Raw genomic sequence first — 12,898 nt, forward strand, 5'->3', positions numbered from 1 at the left:
AATGTGCTATTATTTATCAAGCCTATTTGCTTGGCAATGTGTTCAAGATTGTATAGGGTCATGTCTTCACATATTCTTTATTTGCCAAAGAATAAATAGATAGCAATGAATGAAAAACTAATCAAGGGGCAGGGTGGGGCTTTCTTCTGCCACTGCCTGTATCCTGAAGCTGGGCAAGGCATGCCTATGTGACTCATTTTCTTGTTGGCTGAAGAGGACTAGTGATACCCCATTGTGAAGAGACTGTGCTTTTAAGCTCAGGGTGAGAACCTGAGCTTAAATACAGCTCCCAGGCAAAGTGAGGAGATCCTGGTAAGGATTCTCATGGCCCCATTTCATAACCTTGCTGTTTTTCCAGCAGCCAGTATTCTTCAATGCTTCTGGATTTTAGTAGGGCACAACTACCTCCTGCCCCGAACAGCCATCCCCACCACAGCTAAGCTGGTTGTGAGAGGCCTGCTCAAGCCCTCCTGTGATGCTCATCAGGCTGCAGGAATGCAAAGGCTTGGTTGTGTCTTCCCCCTCTTGTCAGGGGGCCATGCAGGGGCAACCTCTTCCAGGGCTGTGATGTGTCCAGCTGCAAAACTCCATCCCGCACTTTGCTTACGTTGTGTGGAGCCTTTCACAGAAATGATCAAGCAAGCCCATCTGTAAATATTTGGGAACAGAAATTTACAGTGAAGGCTGCCACCCCAGAGCCATGGCAAATATGCCTGTGGAATTGTGTGGACCTTGCCAAACACTTGCTGGAATGAAGCTTATTGAAATTGAAAGATTGAAATGAAGCTTATTGAATTGAAGAATGAATGATGAGGAAAATGAGGAGAAGACAAGTGCTTGGGCTCCTGGGACAGAATATGGAAGATGGGGTTGTGCAAAAGTACTCAAGCATGACTAGCTGCAAGACAGACCTTAGGGCACAGAATCATAGATTCTCCTGAGTGGGAAAGGACCCATGAGGATCAAGTCCAACTCCTGACTCCACACAGCACAACCTAAGAGATATCCAAATATCCAAGAACATTGTCCAAACACTTATTGAACACTGACAAGCTTGGGGTCATAACTGCTTCCCCGGGGAGCCAGTTCCAGTGCCCAAACACCACCTTAGTGAAGAACCTTTTCCTAATACTGGATCTGACCCTCCCCTGTCCCATCTCCATGCCGTTCCCTCGGGTCCTGTCGCTGTCCCCAGAGAGCAGAGCTCAGCTCCTGCCCCTCCGCTACGTTTGTGAGGGAGCTGCAGGCCGCCATGAGGCCTCCCCTCAGCCTGCTCTGCTCTGGGCTGAACAAACCAAGGGACCTCAGCCACTCCTCATACATTTTCCACTGTTGACCCTTTACCATCTTTGTTTTCCTCCAGTGGGCACATTCTAATATGTTTATATCCTTCCTACACTGTGGAGCCCAAAACTGCACACAGTACCTGAAGTGAGGCCATGTCAATGCTGAGTATAGTGGGACAACCCCATCTTTTGACCAGTTAGCTAGACTGTGTTTAATGGAGCCCAGGATATGGTCGGATCTTTGGCCACCAGGGCCTATTGTTAACTCATCAATCAACCCCCTAGACCCTATTCTGCAGGGCTGCACTCCAGCTACTTGTCCCCCAGTCTATACGTACATTCAGGATTACACCTTCCCAGGTGCAGAATCCAGCATTTGTTCTTATTAAATTTCATACAGTTGGTGATTGCTCAGAGCTCTAATCTATCAGGATCTCTCTGTAAGGCTTCTCATCCCTCGAGGAAATACAATTTTTTATCATCTACAAACTTACTTAGGGTGCACTCAACTCCTGTGTCGTTGATAAAAACATTGAAGAGAATTCCTTTCTCTGCAGGGGATGGCTTGGTTTCATGGCCTGTTTGTGAGGGACGTCTCTCCCAACAGCAGGACGGGACATTCCTTGTAAAGGTCATGTGGACAATACTAAGGGTTGGTGGAATGCAGAAAACAGGAATATGTTCCAAAATGGACCCAGAATCTCTCCAAGCTATTGTAAAATGTAAGTGCCATCAACAAGTCTGTATGTTACTGTTCAATTAGCGGACAATGGGTGCACATGCCATGACCACTCTGCAAGACTTCTCTGTGCAGGTGGTTCCACGGAAAGGCTCAAGACAAAACCCGTGCTTGGAGTTTGGGAGGTCTGGGGCAGAGTGGAAGGTAATTCTATGGTTCTTGATGAATAAAAGAACAAAGAAACAAGTTTTGACATAAGAAAGAAAAGTGAAGTTGTAACACAGATTGTAACACAAATGCTGTAACAGCTACCCCATAATTACTGCCATTTCATTCAAATCAGGAGACTTGTGTGGGCTTTAAAGATCCTTCTGGTATGCTTCCCACCACTTTGTTTGCAATGGTCTTCTTGTTGATTGCTTCTCAACTCTTCCTCAAGCTCTTTGCTTGAGTATGCAAAAAGCTGTAGTCCTACTTGCTACTACCACCTATAAAGCACGCTCAAGCCACAGGCTTCAACGTGGGTGGAAGTTACAGATAAAACCACTGCACTTGAAAATGTGCTCGTGTTTATAGTGGCATTCCAAAGACTGCTAATGGCAGAATCATGCTTTACCAAACAGTAGAAAGTTACCAAAAGTTTCTTTTCTTCCTTTCTTTTTCTTTTTCTTTTTCTTTTTCTTTTTCTTTTTCTTTTTCTTTTTCTTTTTCTTTTTCTTTTTCTTTTTCTTTTTCTTTTTCTTTTTCTTTTTCTTTTTCTTTTTCTTTTTCTTTTTCTTTTTCTTTTTCTTTTTCTTTTTCTTTTTCTTTTTCTTTTTCTTTTTTTTTTCTTTTTCTTTTTCTTTTTCTTTTTCTTTTTCTTTTTCTTTTTCTTTTTCTTTTTCTTTTTCTTTTTCTTTTTCTTTTTCTTTTTCTTTTTTTTTCTTTTTCTTTTTCTTTTTCTTTTTCTTTTTCTTTTTCTTTTTCTTTTTCTTTTTCTTTTTCTTTTTCTTTTTCTTTTTCTTTTTCTTTTTCTTTTTCTTTTTCTTTTTCTTTTTCTTTTTCTTTTTCTTTTTCTTTTTCTTTTTCTTTTTCTTTTTCTTTTTCTTTTTCTTTTTCTTTTTCTTTTTCTTTTTCTTTTTCTTTTTCTTTTTCTTTTTCTTTTTTTTTCTTTTTCGTTTTCTTTTTCTTTTCCTTTCCTTCCTTTCTCTTTCCTTACTTTTCCTTCCTTCCTTCCTTCCTACCTTCCTTCTTCCTTTTCCTTTCTCTCTTTCTCTTTCTTTCCTTCTTTCCTTCCTTCTTTCTTTCTTTCTTTCTTTCTTTCTTTCTTTCTTTCTTTCTTTCTTTCTTTCTTTCTTTCTTTCTTTCTTTCTCTCTCTCTCTCTCTTTCTCTCTCTCTCTTTCTCTCTTCCTTTCTCTCTCTCTCTTTCTCTCTCTCTTTCTTTCTCTTTCTCTCTTCCTTTCTCTCTCTCTCTCTCTTTCTCTCTTTCTCTCTTTCTTTCTCTCTCTCTCCCTTTCTCTCTCTCTTTCTCTCTCTCTCTCTTTCTCTCTTCCTTTCTGTCTCTCTTTCTTTCTTTTCCTTCCTCCCTCCCTGCCTCCCTCCCTCCCTCTCTGTCTCCCTCCCTCCCTCCTTCCCTCTCTCCCTCCCTTTCTTTGCTTTCCTTGCTTTCCTTGCTTTCTTTCCTTTCTTTCAGTTCTTTTTCATTTCTCTTTACAACCTCCTGGAAGCCTCACAACATTTAACTAACAAAGTTGCCAAAAATCACTAATCCTCTGCTTTGAAGCCCAGAACTGGGGCAAGCAACGCCCCCACAGGGAAGCATTCAATGAGAGCTGCTTGCAGCTTGCCTTTTCTCAGGGTTCAGTTCCTTGGATTCAGGACGAGCTCCCGCGGGGCCCAGCACACTAACCCTTTCCAAGCAGCGCATTGCATGCATGTGGGGACCCAGGAGGAGCTGAGCGGTCCCGGTAGGACAGGAGGCTGAAGTCCCGCTCCCCGGTGTGGCTCACCATGACCAGGTGCCTGCACCCCCCTGTCCTTATCTCCAGCCCGGGTGGAGGAGGCGAGAAACCCTGCTCCAGCCTGAGGCAGGAAAAGGGAGAACGGGACTTTTGGTTACACAACGTCCTTAACGAGGGTTTCTGCTTCTTACTTTTTATTATTGTTTTTCTGGTGCATTTACTGGTGCCAGAGGCGTTTTGTCTACTGTTTGTGTGGGGAAAAAAAAAAAAAAAAGGAACAAAAACCAGTACCACAAGGGTGCTCTCACGCACGGCAGCTCGCTCCCGGTCACCGGGGCCCAAGCAGCCTCAGCTGGGCCCCAGGAGGGAGGCGCCAGGCCCGGCCCTCCCCGGCCAGCACCAGCGGCCGCAGCGGGCTCGGGGGGCCAGTGTGGCGGGCATGGCGGCGCTGCGGGCGCGCACCGTGCTGCTGACCGGCTCCAACCGGGGCATCGGGCTGGAGCTGGTGAAGCAGCTGCTCGGGGGGCCTCGCCCGCCCGCATGGATCTTTGCGACGTGCCGGGACCCCGAGGGGCCGCGGGCGCAGGTCAGTGCGTGGCCGGCCAAGGGACAGGCCAAGGGACATGGCGCGTGGGCCTGAGCTGCGGGCAGGGCTGGGTACGGGCACGGCCGGGGGCTGCACCGCGGCCTGCCCTGCGGTGGGCGAAGGTGAAGGGGGCAGAAAGCCCCCCTGTGCCACGGGGGGCCGTGGGCGTGAGTGGCCGCCGTGCTGCCGGCCTCTGTGGTGGGCAAGGTCAGTGGTCCCCGGGGCCCGAAAGCAGCCACGGGACCCTCCTGCCCCAGTTTTGCAGTTCGCTAAAATGCAAGTCAGACGCGCATTGTTTCGGCAGGAAGTCACGGGAGCATCTGAAAACGTGCAGCTTTCCTTCTAACAACAACATCAGCTCTGGTTTTCCTCCGCCTGCTGTCACCCGCTGAAATACCAGAGGGGAGGTGTTTGCTCCGCTGGTTTGTTTTGCTGTCCCTCCTCACAGCCCCGCTGCGTGCAGGGCTCGGCGCAGTGCCTGCAGGAATCCCACCCCAAAAAGCCCCCGAGGTAGGCGGGAGCCCCCTGCCCGTGCTGTTCAGGCTCATGGGCAATGGCAGGGAGAAGGCACCCTGATGCAGGTGCAGAGCTCCTGCTGCTGGTGCCTACGCGAGCTGCATCAGAGCCAGTTCAGCGCTTCCCTTTTTGCCCTGTTCTCCTCCCTACACCTGCTGGGCTCGGGCAGTGCTGAGATCAGAGGACTTTTTGCAGGGCAGACTGGAGCACGTTTCTCCCAGGTGGTCAGGGTGCATTGCTCTCAGTGCATGGTGCTCTGGTAAGACTTGTGGCGGTGTTTTCAGGACGTTGCTGATGAAGTGGGTGACAGCAGGAGGCAGAAGGCAGGGTGAGCCTCTGTCAGGCTGATGCTACCACAAGAGCTCTACGCATTCCTCATGTGCCTTCGGATGTTGGGGGTGAGAAGCTGCTGAAGCCAGCAGCTGAGCAAAGTAGCAGGGGAAGGAAAAATGCCCATCAGCCATCAGAAATCGCTGAGAAGTGTCTTCCATCATTTTCTGTGCCCAGAGGGAATGTGGGAACATGGAGCCTGATGGTGACACTCAGAGACACGGGGTCAGTGACTCCCACTCCACAGCGGTGGGATGTGGTCCCAGGATGAGTCCCAGGGAAGCATCCCCTCACAAGGAGCTGCCAGTCTGTTTTCCCTGCAACATTCTCTATGGGCTTGTTTCTGAGAGTTTTTTAATAGTTCTAAAAGTAATCATTTTGGACATGTTGAATGTGGTTTGATTTCGGTTGTCTAGGACCTGCTATAGTTGAAGAAAGCTCAGAGCAAAGAGCTGCTAGGAAGTGTAAAGCTGAGCATTTCATTTGGGATTTTATTATTTTTGAAAACCGATTCTGAATCCTCTACGTCTGGTGGCAGTAATCAAGAAAAATTTGCAGAGGGTTTCGTTTCAGTTGAGCAGGTGAGACGTAGCATCCAGAGCGATTGTGCTGCTTGGCTCCAGACAAGACTGGATAAAAATTCTAGCTGTCTTAGTCTGTTGTGGCACTCAGGACCTGCTCTGACGTTCTTTGGTCAGCGATGCTGGACATGGGAGGATGCAGGGTTGGGGGACCAGGGAGCTCTCAGACCCCTCTTGGTGCAGGGAGAGGTCTCTGGAGATCCTGCCTCGTCCCACACCTCCCTGTGTTCTCAGGCGTTCGTCAGATGATAAAATAACTTCTTTTAAACCACTTAAAAGAAAAAAGACAGAGCCATCTGCCAGGTTTTTGTAGGGGGGGAAGCAGATGCTGCTTGCTGTGTAGTTCTTCCCTCCTCATCTTCACATAGGGCTGTGTGTACTTGTGTGAAGGTGCTTTAGGTGCATGCTCCAGGGTTTTCCTGCCTTTGTATTCATCACCCAGGCCTGGATGTTCAGCTGGGCCCTAAGGAGACACAGGCCCGCTGAAAGCACCTGGAAAGCCAGGGAAAGCCAAAGATGGGGCTTTGTGGGGCTGGTGACCCGCAGCGATGAGGATGCTGCCACATCAGGAATGGCAGGAATGCACTCACAGTCATTCCCACACCTGTAACACTGCCAGCAGCCTCTGGGAGATGCTTCTGGCCTTATGCCTGCTCAGTGTGCATCATTTCCTGGGTGAGCTGGTCCTTAATAATAAATGTGCAGTCATCCTTTACTGTGGCTCTGGCTGGGTTCTTGCCTGTAGATCCAGCAGGCTTTGGGAGGGTGGCCACAGTACCTTGCAGGCGTGCTTGTGTTGCACTCTGCGTAAATGGTTTCAGCTTTGTGGAGCTTGGAAAAACCCTGGGTGCCTTATCCAGCCGTCCACAAGTGCTCAGTAACATCCTGAAGATGTTTTCCTTGAGATGGCTGGTCGCTGGTGCCCTGGTATTGTGCTTGGCATCACATCTAGTTGTTTCCATGTTTCTTTTCGCAGGAACTGAGAGATCTGGCATCCAGACACCCAAACCTGGTTCTTGTGAAGCTGGGTAGGTGTGCTCTGCCTCTACCATTCGTGTCCACCAGACACAGTGGCTCCATTTCTCCTCCCCTCCCTGCCACCAGGCTCTGCATTTGCCTATATCTCTTCAGAGCTGCCCAACGCTTGGCTTCAAGTGCTGCTGCCACTGAAGGCCCAGCTTCTCCAACCCCATCTCACCTTGTAGGGCTGCGCAGAGCCGTCCTGCAGCAGGTCCTGCCACAGCTCATCTGGGGACAGCCCCTCTGGGGACTGTCACAGCAGCGCGTTGTCACCCTGGGGTTGTTTGCAAAGGGCTCTGCCCTGGCCGGGTCCTCGAGCTGCCCGAAGCAGAGCACCCTACACCGCGCATTGCGGAGACTGGGGCTTGTGGGTGCCGGGGTGCTCTGGGCTGGTTGCACAGCACCATCTGGTGCCTACAAGTGGAAAAGACCGCTCAGGTCAGGGTGCTCAGCTCTTTCTCAGCGGCTTAACCCCCATCTTCTCCCTTAGGCCCCTTGGGTGGACCCCAGACACAAAGATTTCGAGGATGTTGAGCGTTCAGAAATAAATCTAGCTGTCCTGCTAGGTCGAGGAAAGTTAGACCTATCTGTGGCCAGCTGCGAGCTGTCCTGGCAGCAGACCGTTGGTCAGGCTGACGCACTGCGAGTGAGAGCGACTGCTGCGGGATGGGCGCTGCTTGAGGATTGCAGCCTGTAGAGTAAACCCAGGACAGCTGCTGTGTGCTGAGATCTGGTCGTCCACTGCCACCTGGGTCAAGGCCTGTCGCCCGTCCTGACCCAGCACCTCCAGTCTGAGCTGTCCACAGGAGTACCCACCACTGTCAGCGCCCGGTCAGCCCCAGGGCTGCTCTGGCCCAAAAGGAACCGGAAAAACCTGGGGAAATGGGGTCAGCCTTGGTTCTCAAAGCCCTTTCTCTGTCACCGCAGATGTTGCAAATCCCTCAGCTATTGCCGACGCAGCGAAGATTGTGGAGGGGAAGCTGAACGGCGCGGGCCTGAACCTGCTGATAAACAACGCTGGCATCTATGCCCAGGTGTCGCTGGAGACGGTGGACTCTGACGAGATGATAAGGACATACAAGACCAACGCGGTGGGGCCGCTGCTGATGGCCCAGGTAACGCTCGGGTCAGAGCCCACCTCGGAGGGGGAGTTTGGCACAGCCTCTCTTCCTCCTGTTCCTTCTGACTTGGTCAGCCACATGCCTCGTTGCTGTCTGTGGTCATGGTGGAGGTCGCAGAGTGCTTTCCAAAATTTCCCAAGGCTGTGGGAGGGAGGGGACGGCTCCAGCCTGTGCTCCCACCCCGTCCTGTCTTGGTTTCCCACTGCTCCTCCTCACCACCCCTGCTGTAGACAGGCTGGGTTGCAGTTGCTGTGAGTGGGGCTAGCTGGAGGCACAGGCATCCCACCAGGCTGCTTCTCCCCAGACATTCCTGCCCTTGTTGAAGAAGGCTGCCCAGAACAGCACAGAGAAGGGACTGAGTTGCAGCAAGGCAGCCATCATCAACATCTCCACTGTCATGGGATCCATCGAGAAAACTCCCGAGTCCTTCTGCAAGCCTGTCATCTCCTACCGCTGCAGCAAGGTAGGGAGATGCGGGCTTGGGAGCCGAGTGGGAGTCAGAGCTGGCCTTTGCCAGGCCTGGTCTCAGGGCAGTACCCGAGGCTGTGAGATGGAGGGACGTATGTGTGCTGGTTGCTGCCTGAGCTCTCCGGGCACCTCCATGTCCAGTCCCTGCCCACCTAGGGGATGCACACACCGTGCTCCATCTCCTGCAGACCTGGCACTGGGTTTTTCTCCCTCACCTTGAGGCAGAGATGGGAGTGGAGGCTGGTGTGTGGTGCTTTCTGCTGCTCAATGCTCCCTTCCTCCTCCAGGCTGCCCTCAACATGCTCACCAAGTGCCAGGCTCTGACCTATGGGGAGGCCGGGATCCTCTGCGTGGCGCTTCACCCTGGCTGGGTGAAAACCGACATGGGCACCCAGGAGGTGGGTGCTGGCTGAGCAGGGTCACTGGGATGTGTGGGCATTGCTCAAGAAATAACCTTGCTGCAGGGTGCACCTGGGGAGTAGCATCAGCGCATGCCCCGTGCCAAAGCCACACACCCAGGGCTAGAGGGGGCTTGTTCAGGGGAGAAAAGACTTCAGGCAGTCCTGGAGGTGGGCAGAGAGCCCAAATCCAATAGAGCAGAGAGGGGAGGAGCAGCACCTTCCCACAGTGGCCCACTTCCTCAGAGAGCTGCAGGCCCAGGAGGTCTCACCCACAGGTGAGACGCCTGCAGGTAGCATTCTGCTTGCAGCAGGATCTTTGACACCGCCAGTTTGGCTCAGCTGGTGTGTGTGGTTCCTGCAGCTGCTCACAAAGCCTGTAGCTGGCTTCCTAGCCCAAGCCACCTCCATCCAAGCCATGCAGATACCCAGCTGTCCTCTCACATAACTGGTCCATCCCACCTCCCATGGCTCTCTCCCCAGTCTGGGTGGAAGGAGCCTTGCTGGGGATGTGCATGAGCTGACTGGGGGCTGGTGGGTGACCAGCAGGGGTTGGGGGGTCCCAGCCCTGCTCCTCACTTGTGCCCCTTGCAGGCTGACCTGACGGTGGACACGAGTGTGCGGGGGCTGCTCTCTGTGCTGCCCGTCCTCTCTGAGAAGCACAGCGGGAATCTGCTCAACTGGGAAGGCAAAGTGATTCCTTGGTGACCCCCTGCAAGGGACCGTGCGGTGCCAGGAGGTCTCCGGGTGCCCTGAATCACCAGGGTGCTCGGCCCCCTGCGGCCTGCAGGTGACCTACTTGGGACTCCGCCACCAGGAGTGCAGGGCAGTCTGTGATCCCTGCATCCGAGTCGCTAATAAATGCAGTCACAAGTCGATTAGTGCCTCTGCCTTCTCCCGGCTGCGGTGCCCTCACTGAGACTGTCTCTGCCCTGGCCCGAAGCTGTCCTCTGCAAAAAATAACCTGGCATTAGAGCAGTCTGTCTGCCTTGCCTTCGGCTGCTCTGAGCAGAAGGCAAGCCCCAGGGAGCATTTCGCCAGCCCAAAGCCTTGTTGTCTTCCCTGGCTGCTGAGTGTGCGTGGATCTGCCTGCTCCCTGCTGTACTTGTGTCCATCTCTGGCGGTCTCTTTGCTACAGACATCCTGGTGGCACTTTGTGCTGGGCACCGTGTCCTTGTGAGCAGCCTTGGGGCACAGCTGAGAGGTCCAGCAGTGCCACAGCCCAGTTCTGTGATCCCAGGCAGCCAGCTGTTCCCATACTGGAGCTGCAGCTGGGCACAGCAGCCCTGGGTGTGGGAAATCCAGCCCCAGGGGGAGCACAGCATGGGAATGGCACTTCTGCTGCACGGAGAGGCTGAGAACATCAATAACTGGGCTTCTGCAGCAGACAGGGCTTCTGCATGGGTCGGGCAACCCTGGGCTGCATGATTTTGCTTGAGGGTGGTAACAGCCCTGAAAGAAAGGGCTTTGGGGTGCTGCTGGCTTTTCTCAGCTTTAAAAAGCTGAAGGTTTCCACCCATACCTGCCCTTCCTGGAAGGAGCTTCCCCTTGGGGGATGATGGAGAAAAGCAGCCAGGGGCTCCTCCAAAAGCAGCTGAGCAGAGCAGCCTGGCTTGCAGAAGAGGAAAACCCAGAGCTTTCCCCTGAGCCCCCCATTTTCCCAGCCCAGCTCCCTTGCCCAGGCCTTCCCCCCGCGGGCGGGCAGAGCACTGGGGCAGATGGCCACGCTGGGGCCACGGCTCAGCGCCACCGAGGTGAGCTGTGCCCCTGCGAGCTCCAGCAAGCCCCGGCACCAGCCTGCCCTCCCCAGCAGCCTGCTGAGTCACAGGCAGCAGTGTTTTCCTCGCTGGCTCCAGGTCCTCCCGAGCCACTGGCGTTTTGGTAGCCCAGACTTCAGAGAGGCCAGGAAAGGTGACAGCAGGGAGCATCTGCCACCTGCGTGCAGCTCGGGCCAGGTTCCCATGGCTGCAGGTGGCAGAGCTGCCGGAGCTTAAAAGCTTGTACCCCTGTATCCCTCCTTCCTGCGGGCCCCAGGGAAGAGAGGCAAGCTGCCTCTGCAAAGTTCAGGGGCGCTGGTAGCGGATGAGGATGGGTTTCCCTCACTCTGCAGGCAGGTTCTGGAGCCAGGACACCTGGGTCCCAGCCCCAGCTTCTCTCCCAGAGCTGCCCCAGCCCTGGCATGAGGCTAATGCCAACTCCTGCCTGGTCGTGCCAAAGGGAGCCAAGCCCCAGGGCTGTTGGGAGCTGTCTGTCTGTCTGTCTGCCCCGTACCCAGGCTTCCTGCACTTTCCAAGCCTGTAAAGCGCTTTCCATGGCGCTCAGAGATGGCGCTGTGCGCCGTGCTGGGAGCGCTGCCCATGGGTGAGGCACCCACCGCCGCATGACCCCATCCCGGCAGGGAAATTCTGGCCTCAGCTCTGTCCTCCTGCACCCGGCATCTGTCCCAGCAAACCAAGCAGTGCTGGGGACAGGGAGCAACGCTGCTGTCCCCAGCTGAGGGCTGCTTCGTGCTCCGGAAGCCCGGAGCTGGGCTCTCTCCAGCCACCTGACTTCCCATGCAGGTGCTCGCTCCTCTTTGCTCTTTTCTTTCCCAGCCCCACCTCGCATCTGCGGCCAGAGGAGATCTGTGAGCATCCCTCTCTCGCTGCAGCCCCCCCGGAACATCAGGCTGTGGCAGGGCACCTGTAGGAAGCCTGGCACAGCCGCCTGCCCTGCCCCTCGGCTGCCCGGATGGCAGGCTAAGTGCTGGCTGGCCAGTGCTGGTGCAGTTCAAGCCTGGGGCAGCACAACGCAGCACCTTGCTCGGGGACATGCGAGGGGCCCTGTGGGCAGGTCTCTCTGCTCCAGCACTTGCCAAGCGGTGTCGGCTTTTCCTTTGCTCAAGTTCCGGGTGTTTGTGCTCATGCAGCTGATTATCTCCACGCTTCCTCTCCAGCCTGATGTTTCCTGCCTCGCTCACTCCCTTTTGCTGGCGTTGCCCTTTGTGTCAGGCTTATCTCCCGGTTCTGGGCAGCGTCAGACCTCCGTGCTCCCCCTGCTCGCCGTGACGGAGGCTGGTCGCGCCCATCGCCTCTCTGCTCGCTGGGGAACAGATTTCTTGCTTTCTTTGATTTCTTCATTCTTCCAGCTTTCTCTTCCTTCCGTGCCTTGCCCTTTCCTGCCACTGCTGTCCTGGGGGAGGACGGCTGGCAGTGCCACTGCTTCAGTGGCCGTGGGAGACGGGGAGGCTGCAGCAGAGCGTCCTAGGAGAGCCCACACCGTGCCTCCCAGAGGGCTGCAGCAGGGGGCAGCTGAAATGCCAGCTCCGCCTGGCACCTATCAGCTCCTTGGGAGCACAGGGCAAGGAGGATTTAGGATCCACCTGCATTTAGCAGCTTAAAGCGGGAATGTCCTTGATCCATCTCTACCGTGAAGCTGTAGGACAGGTGCAAACTGGACTGGAGCATTGCCCGCCCTACAGCGTGCACATCTGCAGAGGACATAGCCCAAAGAAATTAAGGAATTTGCCCTTGCAGGTGGTGGCACTGCAGTGCTGGGTTAGGAGAGCGGGATGCTGGGGCAGTCTCCTAAGTGCACACCCTGGGGCAGCAAGGGCCCGTTTCCCAGGGTCTTCCACCTGGTTTGAAAGACCAAAAGCTGCTGGCAGAGCCGTTCTGCACCGGGAGCTGGGGCTGGACATGCCCATGGGGAGTCCCAGGGGGACTGTCCGTGACGGGGAGCCATGGGCAGGTTCTGCGTCAGGGCAGGGAAAGGATCAGGGCAGCCTCCCGCATCCAGGTGGAGGGAAAGAGAGGAGCAGGGCTGGGGCAGGGCTGCTCCTTCCACGGGTCCGATGGCCCCAGCTCTGGGAGGTGGAGCAGCAGGCAGGAGGCAGGTCAGGGACAGCAGCACACGAGGAAGCGCCGGGACGCCAGCGCTGGGACAGCCAGCACAGCCTGTCTCAGCAGCTCCAGACCTTCGCCGGTGGGGGGA

At 54.3% G+C, this 12,898-nt stretch overlaps 1 protein-coding gene across 3 annotated transcripts; it reads left to right on the plus strand.

Moving 5' to 3' along the window:
• Positions 1-4,216: 4,216 nt before the first annotated feature.
• LOC106033184 (C-signal-like) lies at positions 4,217-9,804 on the plus strand. 3 transcript variants are annotated; one of them, XM_013176527.3, is made up of 6 exons: positions 4,229-4,492; positions 6,896-6,947; positions 7,867-8,054; positions 8,365-8,523; positions 8,816-8,926; positions 9,521-9,804. In XM_013176527.3, the coding sequence occupies exons 1-6, from the start codon at positions 4,346-4,348 to the stop codon at positions 9,632-9,634; spliced, it is 771 nt and encodes a 256-aa protein (XP_013031981.2). In that variant the 5' UTR covers positions 4,229-4,345; the 3' UTR covers positions 9,635-9,804. The 3 variants fall into 3 exon arrangements, with proteins under 3 accessions (XP_047934703.1, XP_047934702.1, XP_013031981.2); XM_048078746.2 differs by lacking the exon at positions 8,365-8,523 and having other exon boundaries at positions 4,217-4,492; XM_048078745.2 differs by lacking the exon at positions 8,816-8,926 and having other exon boundaries at positions 4,221-4,492.
• Positions 9,805-12,898: the final 3,094 nt, after the last annotated feature.

This window comes from Anser cygnoides, chromosome 12, assembly GCF_040182565.1.
Source record: "Anser cygnoides isolate HZ-2024a breed goose chromosome 12, Taihu_goose_T2T_genome, whole genome shotgun sequence".
Lineage (NCBI taxonomy): Eukaryota > Metazoa > Chordata > Aves > Anseriformes > Anatidae > Anser > Anser cygnoides.

Bases quoted from the DNA above. Each gene is read 5' to 3' on its own strand.
- LOC106033184 (XM_013176527.3), top strand. From the start codon at position 4,346: ATGGCGGCGCTGCGGGCGCGCACCGTGCTGCTGACCGGCTCCAACCGG. The intron at 8,055-8,364 runs GTAACGCTCGGG...GCTTCTCCCCAG, and splicing joins GGCCGCTGCTGATGGCCCAG to ACATTCCTGCCCTTGTTGAA. The intron at 8,927-9,520 runs GTGGGTGCTGGC...TGCCCCTTGCAG, and splicing joins CCGACATGGGCACCCAGGAG to GCTGACCTGACGGTGGACAC.